The sequence below is a fragment of the Hydra viridissima genome, unplaced genomic scaffold (assembly GCF_058129835.1).
Source record: "Hydra viridissima isolate aposymbiotic clone 2 unplaced genomic scaffold, HvirCarnegie_v1 scaffold_2, whole genome shotgun sequence".
Classification (NCBI taxonomy): Eukaryota; Metazoa; Cnidaria; class Hydrozoa; order Anthoathecata; family Hydridae; genus Hydra; species Hydra viridissima.
The window spans coordinates 17,719,726-17,739,927 of NW_028324301.1; the positions used below are offsets into that span (position 1 = coordinate 17,719,726).

Consider the following 20,202-nt stretch of genomic DNA (forward strand, 5'->3'; position numbering starts at 1 on the left):
TTTAAAGTAATTTAATTTATATATTCTATTATTAGAAAGTCTAATATTTTTTTAAATTTATACTGGAGAAATTATATATATTTATGGAAAGAACATTTATCCCCTGATTATAATTGTGAATTAAATCTATTGCACTGTTTTATGCAGACTTACTTTTAAAACAAGATAGTGTTTTTATGTTATTTATTCGCAACGATATCCAAACATCTGTTAGGCGCGTAACATACCACGATAAATATTTTACTCTTTACTAGGAGAAGCAGATGTATAATAGTAGAAGAACACTTTCAATTGTATATGAAATAATTCTGAGATGATTTGTATGAAGCTTAGATATGTAAGAATTTTTTAAACAACTTGCACGTTGTTGTTTGTTGTTTTTTTTTTTTTATCAAAATCCATAAGCGCTAAGCAAAATTGTAGTTAATTTTCTTTTATGATTTCTTAGAGAGTAACGTTTTATAACTTTCAAATAGTTTGAGCTTATTTGGTATTTTTGTTTAGTATTTTCTTGTTTAAAAAAACGTTTTGTAGGACATTTGGTATCAAAAGCCGAGACAAAATGTGAAATTTGGATAATATGGCATCATATACCAGCTTTACAGCAATCCCTGTTCAATTGATATGCTTTGGCGTATACTATATAAAATATTTGTGGAGTATTAGTAAATATTTCCTGTAAGTAACGTTCTTCAGTGGTCAAGTCTATATTGTGCAGTTAAAAATAGCTCCACATTTGGTTTATTTTCAAGATTCAATTCATCAATGAAGTTTTTGAACTGCCTATGAGTTATAATATTTGATCATTCAATTGATAATTTCTAATACTGATTTTACAACAAGTGCAAAATTAAAATGTTCAGCTACTAAATGCTTTATGCAGTGGAAGAAAATCTGGATACCTACTTGCCATCTTGTTAGTCCTATGTGCAGATAAAACACTTGCTGTTAAAAGGTGCTTTGGCTCTAACCAGAGGTGTATTAAAAGTTTCTTTAACATTAATACCATGAAATTTTTTTCTTTGAGCTCAACCAAATCTGGCAATTCATTCGAAATGACTTCTTATGATACCTTAGAAAAAAATACTACCGTTTAAGGATTATCTTTAATGTCTGTCAAATCATCCTGAGCTAGACTGGATCTTTTACAGTTTTTTAAGTCAATTAACAATTGGGTTCAGCACTAATTCGGTATACCTTTCATTCAATTGTATGGAAAGAAGTAGAAGTTTGTGAAAGTAATCTTTGATATTTAAAGCTGTTAGGATCTAGTAAAAAGAGGGCATTAGAAATACTGCTTTATAAATTCTCCATCATATAAGGCCCCTTTGCTCTTGCAATGTTCTGAGCTACTAACAAAAACCTGGTTCTGTGTATTGGTTTCTTTGCTGATTGATGAAAAAAGACTGTTTTCTATTAAAACTCGTTTAAAAGAACTCACTTGCTTTTTCTGAATTTAGTGGGTATTCCTTGGAAAATGTTCTATGCTTTGTTTCATAATTGCTTGTCTTTTTTTGAGCAAGGAATTGGAAATTAAACACACGAAACTATTTTCTTTGACAATAAATGTGAATTTGTTTTCCATATCTTCTTGAAAACTTCTTTTTTTGTTGCAAACTCGATTAACATTGTTTTGAGATATTGTAGATATTTCGAGACATTCTGTGAAAATTTTATATTACTTATCTTAAAAAAATCTTTTCAAGGAGTCGCAACTTGATCATCCCTGATGTAATTTACTATTATATTTTAAGCTAAATATTTATCTTGAAACACAATTGCGCATATAGAGAATTATTTACAGTTTAACTATTGCTTAATGACAGCAATATTGAAACAAAAACGTTAATGTTTACTCACACTTACTCACGCTATTAAAAACTAATTACTTTTTTTAAAATGCGGCTTTCGAAACCGAAGCACAAAAAAATAAAATATGGTGGTGCTTCTCAACGACCGTTGATTCTTTTGTAAATTAGGGTAAATGCGAGTAATTTCAGCAGAGATTACTTTAGTACCCCTTCGAAATAAAACCAAAAATTGGTTTATTTGAGATCTTTTTAGAGTCTTGTAACTGGATGAACAAAATTGCGAATGATTACTATTTTAAGTACTTTTTTTACACTTTAGGCAAGTTAATTTGATTGATTTTTTTCTTTTTAACATCTTTATAATTTTGAAAGAGTTGATGCAAATGACTTTTTCTTAACAATTGCCACCGAAAGTTACTATTTTATTATGCATGGATAAGGACTGAATAAAATTGGCAAAAATATTAACATACTAGTATCTTACTAAATATAGATGTTCTCACTTAGAACACCAGTAAGATAATTTCGACTCTTAAACCATTCTTAACTTCAGCTATGCCAATATTACCAACCAGTGACTGCCAAAACTATCAGTCAATAATATAAAAACACTATCGAGTCTCATTATTTATATATATACAGGGTGGGCCAAAAGTATTTTTTACATGTGTGTGTTTTGTATGCTTGATTATAATTAATCTTTCCTTCTACATTACAGCATTATAAAAATGACTTCATCAAAATGTGGAAAGTAAAAGTAGTCTTAACTGTAGTTGATCAAAATACTCAGTTGCTTTGAGCACAAAATACCGAGACAAACGCTTCATGGTTATGTAAAAAAAAACTGTCGGTGGCAACTTTCTCAGTTTCTTAAAAAGAAGAGCCAGGAGAAGTACTTTTGACCATGTCACAGAGGTTGTTTAGTTTGTCACCAAAGAATGTAAAGAACATGGTTTTCCGATTTTGTGAGGAAAGTAGAATTGCTTACAAATTTAATAATGAAACGTACTAATAATGAAATTTAATAATAAAGTCAGTTGGAAATGAATGGTTTGAAAATTTTTTGAAACAACATAATCAACTGTTAGGTAAACATGAAAAAAGAAAAATAATCACAGTTAATTGTTGCCAGTCAGCCAATGGATTTTATGTCACACCAATGTTGATCTATGTGCACATTCGACTGAAATCTGAATTTCTAGATAAAGCACCCATATGCTCTATATCTAGTGGTAGTAATGGTTGGTTAACAACTGAGATATTTGAAAAATGGTTTGATAGTTTCCTACAAACTCTATATACTTTAGACTATGTAAGGATTGTAGGTTAATTTCCTACAACCCTTGCATACTTTATGGAAATGCCGAGACTCAGTTCACTTTAATATTCTCAATTAAAGTATTGTAGAAATGTGTTTACTGAAAAAAAGCAGAATATACCCATATGGTAGAAATGTGTTTACTGAAGAAGAATTTGCTTTGAGTCTACTAATCACCCATTCATAATGTTTAAAACCTTCAAACTAAACAAGACAGTTTAACAAAACTTTAAGCAATAAGCTCTTAAGGCCCTCAATAATTTGGTCTAATAAATAAAATAGTTTCGCACCATGTAGACGATTTAAAATCCCTCGGTTTTACGTTTTTTTGTGTCTCCTGACAATCCTAAATTTTAATTCATCTCCAAATAAAAAATTCTGAAATCCTGAAAAAATTCAATCTCTTAGAACATCAAACTCCAGATAATCACTACCAGAAAAGACTCATTTCTTAAATTAGTTTAACAGTTAAAAAATTAGTTAAAAATTAGTGAAAGGTTTTGAAGAGTAATAATTTTTCAACTGCTCTATTAAATTGTGCATAGATTTTAACATCAACATGATTGTCCAGAGATTTAAAAAGTATATCTGTCAAGTGGTGTTCTGCTGGCAAGTTTCAAAAAGCTCTTTTAATAGAGAAAGTGCTTCCTAACAAAACCATAGTATAAGTACTGATTGGATATTTGCTAAATAGCCTAACGCTGGGTATCCGACATTTATAAATTACTGCAAATCCAGTATTTATAATTTATTGCGTATACAGTATTTTTTATTCTTAATTATAGCGTTTATACGAGCCCTATTTTGCAAAGTATACTTAAGTATCCTGTGTTTTAATTTGATGTTTTAATCAAAGTAATATAACTGCTAATCTGTCTGTTCTGGTATCAAAAACGGGTAGCATCATCTATGTTAAGCTCTAAACTTTGAAGCAATAGTTTACCAGATCAGATCCAGCCATAAATATTAGACTTATGTTTTGGAGTAAGAGAATTGACAGGGTGCCGTAAACAGTGTGTGGTAACTTCTATCTGATTAGCTTATATGGCCTTGTGAAATGCAAGTATTTAAAACAAAAAAAGTAATGTGCGGTGGTCATGTCATTATTAGTACCTTTCCCAAAATGGCATATACTCAAATAGAAATGATTGTTACATAAAGAGGATTTAATGGCTAAACCTGCAAATTGGCTGACTCCATTTTTAACCCCCAAAAAATGTCATCTACAGTATGCAAAATTAAACAACTCCTAGCTTTCAAAATAAAAAAAGCACTAAAAAAAAATTTGGAATATGGGGATTGTAAATATTTTCTTTTTCTTTTTTGTTTTATGTCTTTATATATTTTTTTCCTTACTATAAAATTGCATAAAACGGACTTGGCCAATTTGCTGATTAAGCCGACGAACTGTTAACTTAAAATTAAAAAATATGATTTGTAAAACCTCTTCTGTCTTTCTGATTTAAAGTCATTACAAATGCTAAGAAAATGAAATTCCAAACAAAAAGTATTTATTTTGGCCCTCATGGTTGAGTAAAGACTTGTGATGTTGAATTATTTTATTTATCTAACAACAAAATCACGTCTATTGTCTCAGGGAATTATTTTATGTTGATTGAACTTAAGTGGTTTTGTGGTTACATACTCACCTGTTAATTTCAAGTTTAAGTGTAGAGACTAAGCTCAGCGTCTCGAAACTTTTCGGGAATTTTCAATCGAGATTTTTATTTCGAGATGATACGAGATAAAACGAGAAGTTGCGAGATTGGGTTTAAAAATTCACCGAAAAATCTCGAAAACTTCGAGATTTTTTTGAGTTTTTTTTTATAGTTACGCGATTCTTTTCGAGATTAGTTACAGAATCTCGTATTTACTTCATTTCGAGATAGCGAGAATTTCGAGATATTACGAGATATTACGAGTTCCTTGTAATGACTCGTCAAAAAAAAAGGGATAAACTAGTTAATCCGTACAAGGTCGCATTTTTGGGACAATTGACGCGCGTGACAACTGAACTGTTATTGTTTTTTTTTTTGCAATGTAAACAGAGCTAAAAGTTAAAAACTTTAAAAGTTTAATGAGATTAGTTCAAATTATATTACATATATAATATTTTTTTTGTTATTCAACAATATTTTCATCTTTTTTACAAAGAATCAGGTAAGAAAACACTTTATTACTATATATTTTTATAGTTTATTGTTCATTTTGTTATGTCTTTTTACTTTAGTTCATTACTTAAAATTTATTTTTAGTTTTTTGATAAGATGACAAAGTTAAAAGTTAAAAGTGAATGAAATCAGTGAAATAAACAATTATATTTACACTTACAAGCTTTAATTGTCATGTAGATGAAATGTCGTATTAAAGTAACTGGCTAATTGCATTACAAATTTTGGTAATCATTTTCCGGGAAAGTACAAGTTTTCTTTTGTAGTTCCTGGAACTTTTTAACGATCGGACGTATTTAATTATTGTCCTGGAAAATTTTTTTTTTTAATTTTTTTTTTGATTTTGATAGTGATATTTGATTTCATACTTTTAGTCTGACAATATGGTTCGTCCAAGGACAGAAATATGGAAGCACTTTACTGAGGAAAGAGTCATCGAGAATGGCATTGAGAAAGTTTTTGCGAAGTGCAACATTGACAACTGTGGCCATGTCTCCAAGCTTACAGATGGAAACACCAGTGGTATAAGGTGTCACATAATTAGTTCCCACTTAGTGATCTGGCTGGCTTTGGAAAAAGAAAAGCCAGAGAAAAAGCGCCAAGGTGATGTTGCCTATCAGAGTCTAGAGCAGGTGAATTGATGTTTTAAATCATTTTAGTTAATCTTAATTAAAATTATTGAGTATTAGTTATTTCATTGTTGATTTAGGATTTTTGAATCATTTTTTTTTTTTGTTTACTTATGAATCCAAAACCTTTTTTAGTTTTTACAAAAAAAGGCACTTATTATTACTTTTTTTATTTTTTAGTTATACGACGAAGATGAGCGATACGAACAAGAGCAAGGAGGACATACACTTAAAGTCTTGGATAGAGGCATTAAAAAACATTGATGTATACATGAAGTATAAGCCGCAGGACAAAGAGCAGCTTTGAGGAGCCGCAGGACAAAGAGCAGCTTCGAGGAGAAATTGCCAGGTTCTTGGCTAGATGTAACCTTCCCTTCAATCTGGTAGAAACTGAAAAAAGAGTCGAATGTTTCACAATGAAGATTGCCAATAGCTGCTTAGGTGGCCATTGAAATAGTGTTTTGTTATTTTAATCAAAATTTTGGTACAAAAATGAACAAAAAAACCTTTAGTTCCAATAATTTTCAATACATTTGAAAACTTAGAAGACTTGTCTCGTAATATCTCGAAAAACATCGAAAAAATATTTTAAATCTCGTTAATTTCTCGTTATTCTCATAATATTGTCATGTTTCGAGAAGGGAAATTTTGTGGCCAATTCTCAATCGAGAATCTCGTTACTTCTAGTAACCTCTCGAAACAAATTCTCGAAATTTGTGAAAACCATGATCTCGATTGAAACTATTCTCGAAACTCATTTCGAGATCTCATATCGTAATGTCTCGTAACGAAAATAGTTTCGAGACGCCCGAGCTTAGTGGAGACCCTATTATGTCAATAAAGCTTTGTGACAGTCTTGCTAGATGTTAAAAAAAAATAGATCTTAAACACTTAGTACGGCTTTCGCTATGTATAATTTTCAACTAACTTTTTTTCTAATTATATATACAAATATATGTACATACACACACACACACACACACACACACACACACACACACACACACACACACACACACACACACACACACACACACACAAAGTGCAACAGGAACATATGCAACACAATAATATGCTGCAGAGCAGGAAGCTCTGCGTTCAACTTTTCATAGATATCACTAACTTCAAAAACTAACTCTTCAATTTTTTCAGAAACATTTTTATCAAAAATTAAAATATTATTAAAACAAGAAATCTGAAGATGCCTTATCGGGCAGATTGTTGCTTAGATTCTGATAAAATAGTTTATAAAAATTTGTCTGATTTTTGGATTTTAGTGCATACTACTAATGAGTAGTGTACACAACTATTTATACACCCCCCCCCCCCCCTCAAAAAAAAAAAAAGATCAGAAATAAATACACTTATGGCGCTACTCGACTTTTCACACATTTTTTTATGATTGATTATGATAGAGAAAATTATGCTTTAGAATTTTATGATTAAGAATCGTATAAAAACATAGGTCTCAAAATTAATGTAAGTGCACTAATCTGAAGTTGGAAGTACAAAAATATACGACAAATCCCTAATATTCGCCATCTTGAGTAAACTAACTTTACGGTTGATTTTTTTTTTCAAGAGCAAAAGATTGCCTGCCTGGTTTTTACTATAAAAAAAATCCTTTTTAATTAACTAAAGGACGCGAAAGTTTTTTTGATATTGTGATTTTGTTCTCGAATAATAAACACATGGGTTTATGTCATTTAAATTCGTTTTTCATCTTTAACCATTAACAGAATTCTTTTCTCTTTAAACCTTCTCCTTTACATACAAACATATCCTGGTCTCAAGCAGTAGCGTAGCTAAAAGTTTCGGGCTCATAGGCAATGAGCCTATGAGGGGCCCCTTAAGGTAAATTTATTTTATAAAAAAAAGTAAATTCAGTAAATATATTATAAATTCAGTAGCTTATTACTATTACAGAAAAGAACACAGTATGAAAAACACTTACAAAGTACATAATATTAAAAAACTTTTTTTCTAGCTTTTGCATTTGCAAAAATATTCACAACTTCTTTAACATCCATTGTTGATGCTGTTTTACGCTCTATGGCTAGTAATGCAAGATGATGTAGTCTGCTTTGAGTGGTTGCACTTCTTTTGTAATCTTTAATTATTTTTAATTTATTAAAACTTCTCACACTTGCAACCGTTACGGGTAATGTGAAAAATAAAAGAACTGTCATGTAAATTTCGGAAATATCACTTTCCAATACACTATATTTGGTTGTCATTATTTCAGCTAGCTGTTTAATTGTCATTGTGTGGTTTAAATCTAATTTTGATAATTGTGGTAAGTTGGACAAATTGATTAGCTAGGTTGGATGTAAATACTTCTGTATATTTGCTGCAAAGTGTATCACAAGCTTTTACCATATTTTGTTGCGACATCGTTAATATATTCTTAGGTTCAAGAAATGCAAAATAATGGTTGATAGTTCTCATTCCAGTGAAACGTTTATCAATTTGGACAATTATTTTGTCAAGTGTGTAATAAAAAACATTTACCTTGAATATTTCTTCACTATTACTAAAACGATAATCTGATGAGAATTCATCAAAATGACGTTTAACAAATCTTCGTCGTTTACACGTAAAACGCGGATCAACTTTCCACAAGTTTGCTTGCACTTTAGCTTCCATTTTTAATTCTTCATGTGTCTCGAAATATTTTTAGTTAAATATTTAAATTTTCTAATGCAGAAACTGCCGTACTTAAATCCACATCTTTTTTTTGTAAACTTTTAGATACATGATATTGATTTCAGTCATGATTTTGAATAAAAATACAGTAATAAATTAAAACTCAAAATTTTCGATTAATAATATTACAAACGTTACTTAGATAACAAAAATTCAAATTTAAAAAAAACTTGCCTGCTCTATTGCAAATTTCAACATCTCAATTTCGATTTATGAATTTTGAGTAATGTCGACGTTTGGGCCCTTTTTCGACGGGCCCTTAGGCTCTTAACAACTCTTAACACAAAACAAGTACTTAAATATACATAATACATTGGTATGATATCGTGAATAATTAGTATAATAACACCAATTAAGTCCAAGTGACAGATATCATTAACTGGTACATACTCACCATTGATAATAGTACACAAGGACCTAACCGTGTGATTGTTTTAGCTTGCTCTGCTAATACCACTCCTCTACAAGTACCATCGTAAACCTAGCTATCTTTTGGAGCATCAAGCATAAGAATTGTTGAGAAGTTCATTTGTGAGAAGTGATTTCAAAAAGAAATCAGTCACTTTTCAGAAGCATTTGTTTTTTCTCCTCATGTTTAAGGTGTGAATGCCCCACTCTAGAGGACTATGCAATGTTTCAGAATGGAACTTACACAAGACACAAATGAGTCGAAGATGATCAGATCTGTCACCATTTGACTATTCAATCTGTATTGATTGGTTACAAGGCTTGTTAAAACTTCATAACAAAAGTAGTTGTTGTGTGAACTGATAGGTCATTTTTTTCTCTCGAGCTGAGTGGATATTGATAGTTCGTTAAACTTCCCCATGTTCTGAATTCAAGTCAGAGTAACAGTGAAGTACAAACTATAGTGTATGGACACTTATAGTTACTGGGTCAAATTATCATACTCCAGAGATCACGGATCTTAGGATAATAGTTGAAAAAGTACAACATATTTATGACAACACATTTGAAAAAAGCATGTTTTATTAAGAGAAAGGAAATTGTTCACATGTAACATTATCTTTTTTTTTTTTTTTTACTTTAAGCATCCCATCTAATTATATTTGTGTAATTTCTCACCACTACCAATTTGATTACTAATGAAAACGATCCTAAATGGTCGTAAAATTAGGTGCTCTATATTTGTTTAAAAGAACATAAAAAGCACCTAAAAATGCGGAAATTAGTAAGGTGTCAGGAGATTTCATTTCCATTTAGCTCTGCGGGGGAAAAACATTGGACACAGTTTTAATTTGTAAGTATAAAACTTATAAACTACTCAGAATTTGTTAAGTTGAACGCAAAACTAAAATGCTAAAGAAAGCAAATATGATATCTTGAATAAATAACCTTAGTCGGTTTGCGACGTATATCTGTCTATGCACATTAAACATAATCGATATCTATATATATAGCCTAATACAGGAAATAAAAAGCATTTCAGATTGCTGAGGATTTCACTTATGGACCGTTAGAACCCACTGCTAAGTCGATAACTGTTTTTCATCAGTGCTTGCGTCTTCTAGCAAAGGCTGGACTTTTTCATTTGCAATATTTTCTATAAATTTATGAATTATTATTAACATATATTTAAATGTAAGTCATCTTTAGAAAAAAGAGCATCGATAGGAAATATAAACCTGATATCGGACTCTTTGTGTCGTTTTTAGTAAAGTCATTGAGCGAGCTAGGAAGAAAAAGTAAAATTGAGCCATTTTTTTATAATTCTTTTGTGCGTATTGGAGCAAGTTAGAGTTAAGTTAACAAAATTGAGTGAAATAAGCTTGTCTGTTGAAGAAAGTGAGTAAACTAAACTCTTTGAAATAGTTTTTTGTTGAAAATTTATTCATTATATAAATTATCATTATCAGTAATCATTAATATAAAGTTAATTTTTTAGATAGTTTTTACTTTTTCACAGTATTAGTTGATTCATCAATATCCATGGCTTCATTATCTGTTTTTGATTGGGTATCGATAATGGACTTTAAAGCCGATCCCTCGCTAAAAATATTCCAACTTAACATTAATTTTAGAATGTTTTTAAAAATCAGATTGAAGAACATTTGGCAATAAAGCAGTTTAAGTCTTACCCATTAAGTGCAGTGCAAGTAACCTGTTCTCCTCCATCTTTTCCAATTGTATCTGACAAGGAGTTGTCTGAAGAGCTTCTAAATATAAAACCCGCATTAGCAAAGATAACTTAAACTAATGAGCAACGTTGGAGCTTACCTAAAGAAAGTTCATTACTAATTCTTATAAAGTCAGGTAATATCCTTGACAAGTCTTTTTGAAGAGGCTTACCCATTCTCTTTAACGGCATCTTTGGCAATGTAATGTTGTTTTGAAGTTTCTTTTTCAATAGGTTTTATAGAATCAATTACCATACTAGCAATTGGGCTTCCTGGCTTAATTTTTTTTCTTGGGCTTTTATAAGATTTTTCATCGCGCCGACCTTCTCCTTCATCTTCTGAGTCTGAATATTCTGCTTCATTCACAATACGCTTGTCAGATGCTCGTACTAAAAATATTGTTTTTCATTCAAAGAAATATCTACTTAAGCCAAAACTGGGCAAGGTTGTTAAGATGTCAAATGCATCTGGCACACTCACTGTAAAATTACAGAAGCAATAATCTTGTAAGTGTAGCTTACAAATTTCAATTCAAGAAATATTTGTCTTAAAACAGATCATATCTTTTTAAAAAATATTGTTCTATATAGCTGAACATAAATTAGTAGAATATTTTGAATTTCCTTTGAACATGCTATATTTTTATTATGGTTAATGCCAGTGGCGTATCTAGGGTAGGGCAGGCAGGGCACGTGCCATAGGCGCCAACCTAAAAGGGGCGCAAAAGAGGCTAAGCATAGAGCGAGAATATACCGAAGAAATTGATTTTGACAGTGTTATTAAGAAATTTGCAGATATTAAAGCTAGAAAAAAAAAATTGTAATATATGTTACATAAACAAATTGTTTATTTATAATGAATAATGAAGTTTTATTAAAAGTTTGTGTCATCATTTATTAAAAAGTTGAAGTTTATGTGGGAAAGGAGGGGCGCGAGATCGGTGTTTGCCCAGGGCGCTATTTACCCTAGGTACGTCACTGGTTAATGCTTAATAGTTAAATGGGTAATATGGTAAAATTTGTTAAAATAGTTATAAATACATGCTCTCTCTCTTAAAAATTCAATCCCATGCTTTAGGCTTCAGCTAGTAAATATTAGTATAAACTAGTTTTTGAAGGTAATTGCATGATCAAAAATATATTTAACAAATATTTTTGTAGCTTGTTTGTAAAGGTTTTGTAAAATACTTTGAATAATAATTGTTTAACCTTAGTATACCTTAGTACACGCATGAATAATCTTTGTTGCTAATTTCAAAATTAAAAAAAAAAATAAAAACAAAAAAAAAAAAAAAATTTATTTTACTTGTAAGACTTTTGAACTAGCCTAGGCCTGTACTCCTGTGTTAAGAAAAAGAGCCATATGAACAAAAACAATAGTGTGATGTGAAATTTTACTTGATATTCTTTGATCTGATGATTTTGAGTTTTCTTCTTCATCATCACTTTCCTCATGAACACCATCTTCAGGAATGGCTAAAAAAAATCAAAAAAACATTTTAGTAGCATATTTAAATATTACATTAAATTATACTACATTAAATTATATTACATTAAATTATATTACATTAAATTATATTACATTAAATTATATTACATAAAATTATATTACATAAAATTATATTACATTAAATTATATTACATTAAACTATATTACATTAAACTATATTACATTAAATTATATTACATTAAATTATATTACATTAAATTATATTACATTAAATTATATTACATTAAATTATATTACATTAAATTATATTACATTAAATTATATTACATTAAATTATATTAAATTAATTAATTATATTAAATTAAAGCACAAAAACATTGGTATAAACCAAAACTTATCTTTAGAAGAGTTTTTAGACAGCAAACTGTGTTTCAGATCTTTTTTAAAATAGCTGATAGATTTTAATAAAGTTGATAGATTTTTAAAAAGCAATCATCAGATATTCATAAATAAAAAAAAGACTAGATACATACGTGCCATTTGAACTCCCGGTGCATGCGGTATCATTCTGAGGTTTTCATACAAACGTGTCCTAAAGCACAGCTTAAATAAATATGTGCACAATAATAATAATAGTACTAATAATAAAAAACAAAAATACCTAATATTATTTTGTCTTAAAGTATGAATAAAAATTGTAGAATTAAAAAACATTTTAAAAAAACCTGAGAAAGTAAATGCATTTCAGGATTTTAAAGTTTTTACTTATAAATGAATATTCTATATAAAAGCTTTGAATCTTAAACATGACAAGGAAGGCATACTTTATTTTATCTAGATAATCTGAAGTATTTTGATTCTGCATGTTTGAAGGCTGTATATGTAACTTAAAGTCAGGTCCAAAGTATTCAAAGTAATCATTGTAGGGCAATTCTATTAAAAAAACATGAATAAATAATTAACATCGAAATAAAATAGTATGATGGGACAACACAACCAAGTAAAGGATACTTCAAACATTACCATTAGGAATATCAGCATCAAGTGCAACTGATGTTTCATATGTCCAACATCGTGCAACATTACGGATTGTATACCCTCCACCCCCAAGCATTAACAATGGAAGGTTAAACTTTTTAATAAATGCTACACAAGATGCATGACCTAAAAAAAAAAGAAGAAAAAAACTAAAAACAAAATTTATATTTAAATATTCCTTGAAGTATTCAAATTCAAAAAGTTTAGATTAAATGCTACTTTATTAAAAGCTAGTAACAGAGGAAAAAACATATATAGAAGTGGAGCTAAATAATTTATATTAAGCTAAAATCAATTCAAAAACTTGAGAACAAAAATCTATAAATCCAAATACCTTTTAAAGATAAATTAAAACAACCAAGCCTATCTCCTGATAAAGAGTCAGCTCCACACTGTAGCACTACAGCATTTGGTTGATAGACTTCCATTACTTTAGTTATTATCTAAATAAAATAACACAATTTAAGTGTAGAAAGAAGTTTATATTTTTGCATGCAAATTTATCAAAATATAGATTCTATTTAAATTGAAACTCTTTACTAAATTCTCATAAACATAAAACAATTCATTGTAGAGATAACTTACTACATACTTAAAGGTAACTGAATGAATAAAGTGATTATTGTACAACAAAAAGTCTATGATTTTGTACTAGGTTAGTTAAACAATCTTTTTAAGTGTTAAAGATTTATGCCCAATTATTATTTATACCCAAATAGTCCAATTATGCCATATGTTCTTGACATATGGCATAATTGGACTGTACATAGGTTAGCTCTTTTTTCGTGCAAATCCTATTCATAAAAAAAAATATTTTTGTATTAAATATTTTGTCTGGTTAATGGGAAACTAATAATCAATGAACTGTTATTAAGACTTACAGGCTGAAAAATCTTTTCATATGCATCATCATCAATTCCATCTCGCAGAGGAAAATTAACAGCATAGTACTTGCCTTTTCCAGCACCAATATCCTGAAATAAGAAAAAGTTTCATTTTTTTCTAATATCTTTAAATTTCCTAAAATTATAATTCCTATAACAACGCAATAAAACAAGTAAACTTTTTTACTCGCAAATCACCAGTTCCTGGAAAGTATTCTCCATATTTATGAAAGGAAACTGTCATAACACGATCAGTGGTATAGAATGCTTCTTCAACACCATCACCATGATGAATATCAATATCAACATATAATACACGTTGGTGATACTTTAAAAGCTCAAGAATTGCCAGTACAATGTCATTAGTGTAACAAAAGCCAGATGCTTCAGATTTTTTTGCATGATGGAGTCCCCCAGCCCAATTTACAGCAATGTCAGCTTGTTGCTTATTTAGTTTCACAGCTCCAGCTAGTAGGAATAAAAGTTTTAATTTGAATGTCACTTGTTTTTAAAGATTAATTGTAATTGCTGCAGTGTTAAAGATTTCCTTTATATATATATATATATATATATATATATATATATATATATATATATATATATATATATATATATATATATATATATATATATAAAGAAGATTTTTGTAATATGGTTTAAAACAAGATTTTTATAATATAAACATACCCACAGATCCTCCTGTTGATATTTGACAAAATTCATATAATCCATCAAATACTGGGCAATCCTCACCAACATTAACTAATGGTAAATTCATCATAATAAAATAAAATGTACACAACTTTTGAATAAAACAGAATTTTAAAAAGAAAAAACATTAAATATAACAATTATTTTCTAGATATACTTGCTTTTCAATAAATAAATAAATAGTCAGTCACCTTTTTCTCCCTTATAGACCTTACTATATAAATAAAAAAGCTTCAAGAAAAAAAATTAATAAAAAAAAGTAAATAAAAATCTATACTAATTAAACTTACAACGTTGCATTTGTTTGTTAAACTCAGATGTATTTTCAGGTCGTATAGTACGTAAAAATTTGATGTAATCATCTGAATGATATTTAGTTAGTTCTTCAAATGGTGCTTTGTGTGGTCTCTAAATTAAAAAAAACATTAAACATTAAATTATGAAATTACACTATAACAGTTTCCTACATTAAAAATTGAGATATAAAGTTTTAAATTTATTGTTGAAGAAGGTTAAGATTTTAACTATTTAAATTAGTTTGTTTAAAAAAATAATTCAATGCAACCATCTTTATTTTAATACAAATTCAAAACTTACATAAATCTCCATTTTTCTATATAATCCATAGTTTAAAAGTAAGTTGTGTGTCATCCGTATGCGATGAGGCTTCATAGGATGACCTTGTCCATAGTAATAATTCCCAACATCTCCTAAAATTTTATACTTATAAAAATTAAGTTTATGTTACATCAATTTTAAATCTAAATTTTTCCAGAATTTTATGAAATGCTTAGATTGTTTTAGTCAATAACAATGAGTATATAGTTAATTAGCAATCAGATTTTGAAATTAAAACAAAAATAATCTTCATTTAATCATAATGAAAAAACTAAAAGTAAAATATTTCCTAAAACTTAAATTATTTCTTATAAAATTAGGTCACTTTAAAAGAATATCCAAGATTTGAATCATATGTAATGATACTTTATCAAGGTAGTTCTGCTTACTAGTTTAAAATCTCAGTGGGGAACTTAGAAGATTGAGCTTAATTTCTTTTTTATATACTTTCATTTAAACGGAATAGCGTTAATTCAATATTTAAATGTAAACAAAATATCATAGCAAGTTTGCCTTACCATCGTAATAGTAGCATATTTTCTTTTTTGATCCGCCACTTGTAAATGCCATTTACAGGAGAAATATTCTTATGATTTTAATTTGACTAAAATTTTACTATTGCCTTTACTGATTGGTTAAAATTGTTGTTGTTCCTTCATTGAGATTCTGTCCTGAATGCAATTTTGTTTTTCTGTGTTCGGCTTAAATTGAATGGGATTTGTTTCAAAATGCTCACACTTACTATGCTAGAAAATACTTAAAACTAAATACTTAAACTTTAGTAGAAGTAGCCATTATGAAAATTGGATCAATAAAGATCAATAACTTTTCAGCATGTTGAAGAGTTTCCAATTTCGTCCGAGTATTCTTTTCAAATGCTGCATATAGTAAAACAGGGTAGAATGAAATAGAGGGCAGAATGAAATAGTTATGACTATGCTTATTCTTTTGTTCTTAATTAATTATTGAATAAACTTTTTGCAAATATTTTTTGATCATGTTGCAGAGGATTTTTTTCTGAATAAGATGATATCAAATTTTAATTTAAAAAAAAAAGTTTTTTTGATAATTTGCTAAGTTTTCGAATGCATGATGATATTTTTTTTCTTTTTTTGAAAAATGGACATAAAACTCTCGGAAATTAAATTTGATACTAGTGAACTTAATATGTTTACTGGTAGAACTTTTTACGCTGGTCAAGAATCTTTTTTCAAAATTAAGTTTGCTATTCAGGGAAAAAAGTTATGAGAAAAAAACGAAAACGGAGACATGTGGGGTTGAATGAAATACGCAAATTGCTCACTTGTTAAATGCGGCTTTTATTAATTAAATCTCAAGTGACCAATTAATGTCTATGAATTTTTTTGTATAAATTTTAAATCAATTCGTGTTAAATCTATTCTAATATAAAATATGCCTCGAAACAAGTTGCTCTCAAAGAAAAAAGGAAAACCATACACCGAAGAGCAAGTTGCGCTTGCAGTGGCTAAAGTACAAAGCGGTGAATTTTCACTTAACAAAACTGCTAAATCATTCAACATACCAGTAGCAACTCTTCACAGGCGTGTCCACGGCATAGGTGAAACAATTGGGAGTGGTTCAAACACGAGATTGTCGCAACAACTTGAATCAACTTTGGTAGATATCCTAATCAAATTATCCGATTGGGGCTTTGGTAGAACTTACAATGACGTCATCACACTTGTTACCGACTATTTGCAACACCAAGGTCAATCTCATTTGTTTCCTAATGGTACACCAGGGAGAGATTGGTATAAGCTTTTCATAAACCGGTGGAGTCATAAGTTAAGCATCAGGGCCATAGGCAATATTTCATCCTTCAGAGCCGCTTCTTGCACACAAGAAATAGTTGCAAAGTATTTCAACACACTGCAAAAAGAATTCAACGAAGCAGGAATCAATGAAAGTACTTCATGTCATTTGTGGAATTTTGATGAAATTGGATTTTCTGGTGATCAAGGTAAGCAACATATAGTTTGCCGGCGTGGTGCAAAACGTCCATTGAAATTGGTTGGCAACAATGAAAAAATCCATTACACAGTTGGAAATTGCATCAATGCTGCTGGTAATCGTCTTGCTCCATATATTATTTTTAAATCAAAAAAACGCCTGTACAGAAATTGGTGCTTAAGTGGTCCAGACGATGCCGTTTACGCCATATCTCCATCCGGATGGATGGAAGATAAGCAATTTATGAATTGGCTCACTGGCGTGTATGTTCCTGCCATTAAAAAAATTCCAGGTAATTAGTTTAATCTTTACTTTAATCAATTAATTACTTAATTAAATAAATCTAATTATAGTTATCCAATTATAGGCATTCATATTTTAGTCGTAGATGGACATGTGACACATGTCACCTATCGGGTCGTACTTACTTGTATCAAAAACAATATCTTGTTAATTTGCTTACCAGCTCATTCGTCACACATTCTGCAGCCACTAGATGTCGGTGTTTATTGTCATGTCAAAAGAGTTTGGCGCAAATTACTTCAACAATTTTATGCAGAGACAAAGTTCAGTAACTTATCAAAAGAATGTTTTAGCCAACTGCAAGCAAAACTTTTTAGCTCTGGTGAGGTTTTTACGCGCACCCAAATAGTTAGTGGATTTCAGAATACTGGCTTGTTTCCACTCGACATCAGTAAAATCGATCAGTCAAAATTGCAAATTGCTAATACGTTTGAAACACCGTCATCTCAACCTGAGCCTTCATCATCTCAACCACCAGAATCTATGAAAGTACCACAACCACTACTAGCACCAGAAACTACACCATCTCAGCCACTGCTATCTGAATCTATATCAACAACATCTAGCATCAGCATTTGTTGCATAGCATCAGCTTCAAAGTCACCTCCAAAGTCAACTCGCCTGCAAACAACCTTCAATAGTCTAGTAACTCCGGCTATTCAAAAGGAAATTCAAAAAGAGGTTGAAAAACAATTGCAATCGGCCCAATCGCTTGCAGCAGCTTTGCAACAAATGTTTCGTATCCAACACGTTGATACAAAAAAACGAAAAAATGTAGATGTACCAAGGTTCGATGGGGAGTGTCTTAGTAAACCTGAAATACTCGAAAGATTGAAAGATGCTGAGAGCAAAAAAGCAGCAAAGCAAGCTAAAAAACAACGTAAGCTAAGCTTTAATGACGAGCTGCAAATAAATCAAGCAACAACAGCAACTCCAACAACAATAACAGCTGCAAACCAAGTGAAATGTAAAAAGTGCCGTAAAGTTTTAGGCGAAGCTTCAACAAGTCAATACATGGAATGGTATCAATGTGAAAATTCAAAATGCAAGGCTTGGCTTTGTCAAACATGCATACCAAAGCGATATGTAAAAGGCGCTGAGTTTTATTGCACCAAAAAGTGCCGCACAAGTGACAATTCAGTTCAACCTCTAGTACCTCTTTATGACTTAATATCATCACAAAAATAAAGTTTTTTTTATTTGGTTGTTTTTAATTGCTATTATTGGTTGTTTTTTAAATTGTTATTATTGGTTGCTTTTTGTTTTTTTTAATTAAGTGTTGTTTTAATTACATATTGATTTGCGTATTTCATTCTCCCCGAATGTGGGGTAGAATGAAATAAATTTTTTTTTCAATTAAATAAAGTTTCTTAAAAAACTAAAAACTTTTTTTACTTGATTTGTATATATTTAAATACAGCTCAAATTCCTCTACAACTTTAAAAAAAAAAAAATTAAAAACTTTTTTCTCTTAAAAAAAAATTCATTAAAGTTCTTAACTATTTCATTTGACCCCATTTTACTCTACTTTTCGAAATCCTCGAGTAAATATAATAGACTCCCGACGTAATCCACTCTTTCAAATTCCGAAATATAGTCTATTCTATTCATATGCTTCACACGAAAGCATATATTCTATTCATATGCTTCATCTCTAAACGAAATTTAAGTAAAAATATTTTTTCAGATTTAGACTACAAATTCACTTCTGTCGAAAAGATCGCAATTATCTGACAACTTTTGCTCATTTAACTTTTTCAAAATTTCTTTGAATCTTTCTTTTGATTTTGTACATATACAAAATTCTTAGTCAATTTTTAAGGTTTATATGTATGTATGTATGTATGTATGTATGTATGTATGTATGTATGTATGTATGTATGTATGTATGTATGTATGTATGTATGTATGTATGTATGTATGTATGTATGTATGTATGTATGTGTGTGTATGTATGTATGTATGTATATCTTAAAAAGTGGCTAAGAATTTATAATATACCTTACTTACTATAAATCAATCTTTCTAAGTTCTTATATGAAATCCCGCCTCCAAGAAATAGATTTTCAAGAGCCTGTAAAACATCTTTTTAAACATTTTTTCATTTGGATTCGAATAAAATGTTTAACATGCAGTTTGTTGAAATCTCCATTTTTTCCATTTTTCTATAAGAGTACAGACGCTATTCATCTGATCAGTGTCAGTATTTATTGTGTCAAATGATAGAACTCTGTTTGATCAAGCTTATTGCTGCAAGAGTAACCGAAGCCGCCCCAGAACTAAAGCAAAAACTGAAAAAAAAACAAATTACTATTTAAATCTAGCTCAGTAGCTGTAACCTATTTTATTCGCATTTCAACCACAGGAAGAGGAAAATTTTTAAAGAAACTTTTTTTTACAGAGATCTCAGTAATGTAAATGAACAGAATAATCAGAATAGAGTATGTCACAACAG

The 20,202-nt window shown here is 29.7% G+C and overlaps 3 protein-coding genes and 1 long non-coding RNA gene across 6 annotated transcripts; 3 read left to right on the plus strand and 1 right to left on the minus strand.

Annotated features, from left to right (window-relative positions):
- Window positions 1-145: 145 nt before the first annotated feature.
- On the plus strand, window positions 146-2,920 carry LOC149892274 (uncharacterized). Its single transcript, XR_016449593.1, has 2 exons — window positions 146-337; window positions 535-2,920. It is a non-coding gene; the product is annotated as an uncharacterized LOC149892274 (long non-coding RNA).
- A 1,097-nt stretch (window positions 2,921-4,017) lies between these two features.
- Window positions 4,018-6,434, plus strand: LOC149892275 (uncharacterized). The gene is made up of 2 exons (XM_090077489.1): window positions 4,018-5,932; window positions 6,110-6,434. The coding sequence occupies exons 1-2, from the start codon at window positions 5,684-5,686 to the stop codon at window positions 6,191-6,193; spliced, it is 333 nt and encodes a 110-aa protein (XP_089933615.1). The 5' UTR covers window positions 4,018-5,683; the 3' UTR covers window positions 6,194-6,434.
- Window positions 6,435-9,956: 3,522 nt separating this feature from the next.
- LOC145182040 (putative histone deacetylase 1-B) lies at window positions 9,957-16,288 on the minus strand. Of its 2 annotated transcripts, none has more exons than XM_090079572.1 (16): window positions 15,992-16,288; window positions 15,453-15,565; window positions 15,146-15,263; window positions 14,832-14,906; window positions 14,332-14,612; window positions 14,142-14,234; window positions 13,595-13,703; window positions 13,246-13,386; window positions 13,047-13,155; window positions 12,756-12,814; window positions 12,171-12,248; window positions 10,946-11,162; window positions 10,735-10,812; window positions 10,553-10,645; window positions 10,282-10,328; window positions 9,957-10,199 (listed from the first exon to the last, which is right to left on the minus strand). In XM_090079572.1, exons 1-16 carry the CDS (start codon window positions 16,041-16,043, stop codon window positions 10,126-10,128), a joined length of 1,737 nt encoding a protein of 578 aa, XP_089935698.1. In that variant the 5' UTR covers window positions 16,044-16,288; the 3' UTR covers window positions 9,957-10,125. The 2 variants fall into 2 exon arrangements, with proteins under 2 accessions (XP_089935698.1, XP_089935699.1); XM_090079573.1 differs by having other exon boundaries at window positions 10,735-10,809; window positions 15,992-16,286.
- An 87-nt stretch (window positions 16,289-16,375) lies between these two features.
- Window positions 16,376-19,265, plus strand: LOC145184244 (uncharacterized). Of its 2 annotated transcripts, none has more exons than XM_090080582.1 (2): window positions 16,376-17,736; window positions 17,812-19,265. In XM_090080582.1, exons 1-2 carry the CDS (start codon window positions 16,887-16,889, stop codon window positions 18,933-18,935), a joined length of 1,974 nt encoding a protein of 657 aa, XP_089936708.1. In that variant the 5' UTR covers window positions 16,376-16,886; the 3' UTR covers window positions 18,936-19,265. The 2 variants fall into 2 exon arrangements, with proteins under 2 accessions (XP_089936708.1, XP_089936709.1); XM_090080583.1 differs by having other exon boundaries at window positions 17,827-19,265.
- Window positions 19,266-20,202: the final 937 nt, after the last annotated feature.